The sequence below is a fragment of the Gopherus flavomarginatus genome, chromosome 7 (genome assembly GCF_025201925.1).
Source record: "Gopherus flavomarginatus isolate rGopFla2 chromosome 7, rGopFla2.mat.asm, whole genome shotgun sequence".
In the NCBI taxonomy this organism is placed as follows: Eukaryota; Metazoa; Chordata; order Testudines; family Testudinidae; genus Gopherus; species Gopherus flavomarginatus.
The window spans coordinates 37389703-37395803 of NC_066623.1; the positions used below are offsets into that span (position 1 = coordinate 37389703).

At 58.5% G+C, this 6101-nt stretch overlaps 1 protein-coding gene across 1 annotated transcript; it reads left to right on the forward strand.

Annotated features, from left to right (window-relative positions):
- Positions 1-1291: 1291 nt before the first annotated feature.
- On the forward strand, positions 1292-5882 carry EIF4EBP3 (eukaryotic translation initiation factor 4E binding protein 3). The gene is made up of 3 exons (XM_050962895.1): positions 1292-1505; positions 4381-4554; positions 5518-5882. Exons 1-3 carry the CDS (start codon positions 1391-1393, stop codon positions 5544-5546), a joined length of 318 nt encoding a protein of 105 aa, XP_050818852.1. The 5' UTR covers positions 1292-1390; the 3' UTR covers positions 5547-5882.
- The last annotated feature ends 219 nt before the right edge of the window (positions 5883-6101 follow it).

Below are 6101 nucleotides of genomic sequence, written 5' to 3' on the forward strand. Positions count from 1 at the left end.
CTATAGGTGGAAGATTCATCCCTGATCATAGAGCACAGGTAGAGGAAGATGGGTCAGAAATGTTTGCATTCTGAGGGTGAAATACCAGCTCTCCATTGATGTCAATGACAAAACTTGCATTCACTTCAGCGGAGCTTGAGATTATTTCTGACCTGAGAGTACTGGAATGCTGTTGGCCATGGGGAAAAAAGCAGCCCTTGAAGTGCCTAGCCTGAGATGCCCAACTTTTGCCACAACACACACATGGGTAGAGAGGAACAAGCACTCTGAACTGCCAACACTCAAAAAACGCTCATCTCAGCCTGCTTGGCTGCCAGTTTCCCAGGCACACCGGCACTCTGCTGGGGATTGCACAAGGCTGCCTGAGGGTCTGCATGCTGGCACTTTGTACAGGGCCCTGCAAAACCTGGACTGCAAAGAGAAATGAAGCCCTTGTGATTTTTCAAGATTTCAGCACATTAATTTGACACATTTGTGGGGGGGGGCTAGGATGGATTCAACCTAAACTAGACCCACTTCAGTCAATGCTTTGCTGTCCCCAGGAGCCACTGCCTTATTGCTGCACCACTGCCTACTCGTGAATCTTTGGTCTTCCTCCCAAAGCAGACAGCTAGGCCCTGCGTGGTTGAACTGTCACTGACTCTGCTGTGACTGGAGGTCTTTATTCGCCCCTGGAAGGAGCTTAAATTGGTTTTGTGGAGGAGAATCTAGCAAACAGGTTTCCCCTGCTGAGCTGGGATGGAGCCCTGCCCCAGGGAGATGTTTTTTACTGGAGCTTACTGGGATCCAGGGGCTAGGCAGAAATATTTCCTTAAGTTTCATCAATCCCTCGCTTCTTGATTCCTCTAGAGAGAGGTTTGCAGGCAGCAACAGCGGTGTCCTACTCTGATACCAAGGCTCTTTGGGGCCCACCCCACTCCCACCGAGGAGCGGGTAGCCGCGTGCTCGGGGCTGCTTTGCAGAAACGTGTTCTCATGGGTTTCCGTTTCCAGGGTCTAGTAAGTACAAGCCGGTTTCTGTGGAGCCGGAGAGAGGAAAGGGAGGGGCCTTATCGCTCCCCGCGGGGAGCCCAGCAGGTAGGAGAAGGGGAGGCTGGCGCTTGAGTCTAGGGTTTGAGTCCCAGCTCCTGGGGTGATTCCTGTGCAGCTTGCGGTGTTTGGCTCTTTTCTAACGCACCGGGGATCCCGAGTCAGAACTAGGCCAGATCCCGCTCCCCGCCCTGTGCTGGCCTGTCAGGGGCCTGTCCAGCCTCGGGGAGGGAAGGACACACACCCCCGACCCCGCCCCACGCTGGGACGGGCCTCGCCTGCCTCAGGGAGGGAAGGATCCGGCCCCGCCCCGCCCCGGGCCTGCACGTGTTGCTGTGTCCCGCGGATACCGATCGGGCTCCATGGCCGCTGCGAGCACCACGAGCTCCTGCCCCATTCCGGGCGGCCGAGACGCGGGCTCCCCGGAAGGCTACAGCTGCACCCCCGGCGGGACCCTCTACTCCACCACCCCAGGGGGTAAGGCCGGGCCCAGCAGGCTCCGCTTCCCGAGCAGCCCCTGGGCTCAGTGCGACCCCAGCCCCCGGACTCTGCCTGCAGCCGGTCTAGGGTGAACCTCCGCCCAGCGCCCCCTACTGCAGCTGCAACCCCGGCTGTCCCGCGCGGAGGTGGCCCAGGCCTTCCTGGATCCATGGGGAGCGGCCTCCAGTGTCCGGCCGGGCTCCCGGGCAGCGGGTCTGGTGCCTCCCTTCCCGCAGGAGGGCGCGTGTGGCGGCCCCGATCTCCGGCTCTTGCCCCGAGCCGTTCCAGTTTCGGGGGCGCGCAGTCCAGCAACTCAGACCCGGTTCTGTAACCGGAGGGGATCCGCCCGGCCGGGCTCGGGGTGGCGTTGAGCTAAATGGGGCGCCCGGCGCTGCGCCCCCGGAACGGATCGGGGCGACTTAAGCCCGTTCACCCCCCCCCCCCTCCCCCGTGTCCGAAAAGCTTCTTCGAGCTGGAACTGCCCTCGGCTGGCTAGGCCCCGGGAGGGTTTGGGCGGGTTTCTCCTTCGGCGGGACGGGATCTCGGTTTTCCCCTGAGACCCAAAGGATTTGCCCCCCCGCGCCGCATTGCTCATGCTGGGGAGGAAGAGACGCCCCCGGGGAGGTGCAGAGGAGGCAGCAGGCTCTGCATGGTGTTGTATCCAATGTTGCCCGATTCCTTGACCAACTTCAGGAGTGGCCAAGGCCCAGGGGCCTGTGGGGCTCCCACAATACACGTCGTAATAACAAGGACTGTGGAAGTGCTGGGCTGGGTCGCCGACTGAGCTGTTGCTCCCTGCTTGGGAGTTGCAAAGCCTGCACCGATGCCACGTGAGTGCACAGGAGCCTGCTAGGAGAGACACCAAACAAAGGCTTTATGAAAACTGTTGGGGCCACACCCCTGTAGCAGTGCAGGCCCTGGGGAGCCCCTGGCCCTGAGAACCAGAAGGGTCCCCCTGTTTCCAAAGCTGGGTCTGTTTCTTGCACTGCTCAGAAGCTCTGCTGTGAGCAGGGTTATCTGATGCGGTGGTTAAAACACCAGTGGGTCCTATCTGCATTAGCCCTGCCAGTGGGGCTAGGACCCTGGGGAGAGTTTAAGGAAAACTTGTGGTAGAGGCAGCACGAGTGATTTAAATTCAAAGTTGAAAGTGTGAGTTTGGACAGAGATGATCTAGAGCAACCTGTGGCCCAGTCAGCACACAGCTGCAGCCCTTGTGGACTCCTCAGGGCAATATAGGTAGTATTGGATGCATCCTCCATAACACATTGTGGTCCACATGTGCAGCCCACAATGGTAAATAGGTTGAGAATCACTGATCAAGAGCATTTGGCAGGTGCGGTCTCTGCTGCACTCTGCATGGCCCAGCTCCTCAAACAGGCCAGAGCATCCTTGCTTCCAGGCTTTCCCATATCTCCCAGGGTTTGTCCACATGTGGAGCTAGTAAGGAACGTTCCTGAGTACCTGAGCGCTGTTGCTGCTCTGTTGTGGGAGACGCTCAGGTACCTGTGTGATGAAAAGCAGTACAAAATCCTCAGGCAAGGTCTGGGCAGGGTGTGGGTAGGAACTGGGCTGTGCCTGCTGAGAGGGGCGCTCTGCCAGGTGTACCCACACTTTGGTGTCTGGAGGCAAGGCAGACTCCTGCCCTGCTGCTGCACTGCCTGCCTCGGGGCTCTCTAGGACTCTGACCTCTTGCAGGGGGTGAAAGCAACCCTGCTGGCCTCACCAGCATGTCTATTTTTAGAAAGCTGTCCACACTTGTCCTTGTGCCTGGTGCTGCCCTTGGCTCACTGGGCTGCAAGCCTTTATCCATGGGCAGGGTGCGTTTCAGTTAAACTGCACAAGCCTGTCCTTCCAGCACTGGCTCGTGATAAGTCTTATCTTGGGAGTGGGGGGAGGCACTGCAGGTGCTGGCGTTGAGGTCAGCTGCTCAGAGCTGCCTGCACTGGGTTACGTGATATGTTTGCTCTGCTCCAGAGGCTGCCACCTGTGATCAGCAGTGCAGGGATTTCTGGGCTCACCCCACCAGCTGCTGCTCTGCTGTTCCCTCTCCATTGCAGAGCCTATGTTACCTGGCGCATTCTCCCTGCCACCTGATGCTAGGCTTGATTACTGGAGTGGGGGAGTGGCTGGGTTTCAGCAGTTGGTGACTGAAGGGTCATGTGGCTGGGTGGGCTGCAGGCTGATGTTGCCAGCTGGGAGGAAGGGATCCCTGGCAGCACTGCCCCATTTGGGGAATGTGTTTTACCCCTTCACACAATACAGAAAGTAGGGATTACACAATGAAATGAATAGGCAGTAGATGTAATACAAACAAGAGAAGTACTTCTTCATACAAGGCACTGCTAACCTGTGCAACTGATTGCCAGGGGATATCGTGAAGGCCAAACTTATAACTGGGTTCAAAACAGAACTGGATCAGTTCCTGGAGAATGGCTCCATCAGTTGCTATTGCCAAGCTGGTCAGGGAGGCAGCCCCGTGCTCGGAGTGACCTTAAACCTCTGACTGTCAAGCTGGGATGGATAATTGCCGTGTTCTGTACACTCCCCCTGAAGCTCTGGTATGGGCCAGTCAGAGGCAGGATACTGGGCAAGGTGGACCATGATCTGGCCCAGTATTGCAGCTCTTATGTTCTAATTAACATTAATTACTAGTAGCAGCTCTGCCTGGGCCGACGGCTCAAACAGTCATGGTGTCACATGGCTCGGCAACACAGGAGATGCTTGCACAAGCCTGGGCTTGATCTTGCCTGCTCCTGGCTTGGAGAGGGAGTGGCAGACTCCTGAGCTCCCTATGGAGCAGACTGTGGTGGATGGGGCTCTTGGAAGAGGGCATCTGAGTGCCGGGGGCTGATTTTCCTGCTGGTTTTGACAGGTACCAGGATAATCTATGACCGTAAATTCCTGCTGGAGTGTAAGAACTCGCCCGTTGCCAGGACCCCCCCCTGCTACCTTCCTCACATCCCTGGCATCACCTCTCCCCCTCACGCGGCGCTCTCCAAGCTGCAGGATCTTAAGGAACAAAATGAGACTGAGGAAGAGGTCCCAGGTAAGACACACGTGCCCAGCCCCTGGTCCCGGAGCACCGCCTGTCACCTTTGCTCCTGCTGCAGCCTTTGGGGCCCCCCTGGTGCATCACAAGTGACTTTGTCCTGCCTGTTTCAAGGCATCTGAAGCAGGACTTCAAGTGGAGGGAGCCGGGGGTAATGCAGCTCTCACCCTGGGGGAGCAGCACCCCCTTCCAGCACTGGGATGGGGAGAACGTGTCTGGTTCCACCTGCCTCCGGCTGGGTGGTGGCTGCTGGTCCATATCCTGTCTGTGGGGCAGTGAGGAGGCCAAGCCCTCGCCTGCTGTCCTGCGCTCGTTCCCCATGCCAGGGGTGGAGACCGGTCCTGGGTGCATGGAGCCACCAGCCTCTCCCTCTTGAGACTGCCACTGAACTCAGTGGGTGCTGGTGCCAGGGCCACGGCTGCCTCCTGTGGCTGCATGGCAGGGCCGGACCCGTAGTTTACTCCCCTCAGGAAGTCTGCTCCTATTGGATGGGTGACCATCTGCATTGAGTGCCCCTTGTGGATGGGAGGAGAACTGCAAATTAGCAGGCAGGGCCTTTGCCTACTGCTGTCTCTGCCCCTCCCTTCCTTCCCGAGGGAGTCACTGCTGCTCTCTCTGGGGCTCTGCTCAGCTCCCCTTGAGCTGCCCCATCACATGGGCCTCACATACTGTCAGTTCAGCCCTGGGACTCGTCCATTGCTCGCAGCTGGAACAGGCTGGGGGGAGGGGAAATGGGACGCCCCACCCAGAGGCCAGTGAAGGTCGGCAGTGCAGAGCCGTGACCCAGGAACTCAGCTGGGGAAGAAGGGTCTTCGCTCTGATCTGCCCGTCCATGCTGCTGCTACTGGCAGTAGGTGCTCTTCTGGTTAACAGCATCCTATCCCCACAGTGATCCTTGCAGAGCCCCCCTTGCCATGCGCTGTCCTTCTAACGCAGCCCTTTTTTCTTTCTCCTGCCCAGATGACAATCAGTTTGCCATGGATATCTGAGCTCTCAGCAACACGGCTGGCTGGCAGCAAGCTGCTTTCCTGGGGCTCCTGCCTCCCTTCCCTCGCTGAAGACTCAGAGGTGAGCAAGGCCCTGGCGCAGCTGCCACCTGTGGATCTGGCACTGTTTTAACGCTGTTTCTCTGCAGTTGCATTTGGTCTCGGTTCTTTTTACTGAAATTAAGCCAGGGTTTGGGGGCTGGCGTGGGGGGCTGGCATGAGCAGCTGCTCTTCCCCCAGGCACCACAGGGCTGGCTGGGCTCGCTGTGCTGAACGTGTCTAGTGGCTGCGCTGTGGGCTTACTCTGAGACTGTGCAATAAACAACCTGTACCCCCTTCTGCCCTGCGCGTCTTCTGTGCTTCGCTCCCAACCCACAGCCCATGGCTGGGTCCTGGCAAGAGCCTGCCAAGTCCATGGGCAAAGCCTCTGCCCTGTGGCCCTTTTCCCTTGTAGCTGGAGCTGGTGGGCGGGGAGGGAGGGGGGGTGGGTAGTGTACAGGAGTCGCTGGCCCTCCCTCGCCTCCAGGAGAGTGAGAGACGCTGGTGATCTGAGCCTTT

Bases quoted from the DNA above. Each gene is read 5' to 3' on its own strand.
- EIF4EBP3 (XM_050962895.1), top strand. From the start codon at position 1,391: ATGGCCGCTGCGAGCACCACGAGCTCCTGCCCCATTCCGGGCGGCCGA. The intron at 1,506-4,380 runs GTAAGGCCGGGC...TGGTTTTGACAG, and splicing joins CTACTCCACCACCCCAGGGG to GTACCAGGATAATCTATGAC. The intron at 4,555-5,517 runs GTAAGACACACG...TCTCCTGCCCAG, and splicing joins GACTGAGGAAGAGGTCCCAG to ATGACAATCAGTTTGCCATG.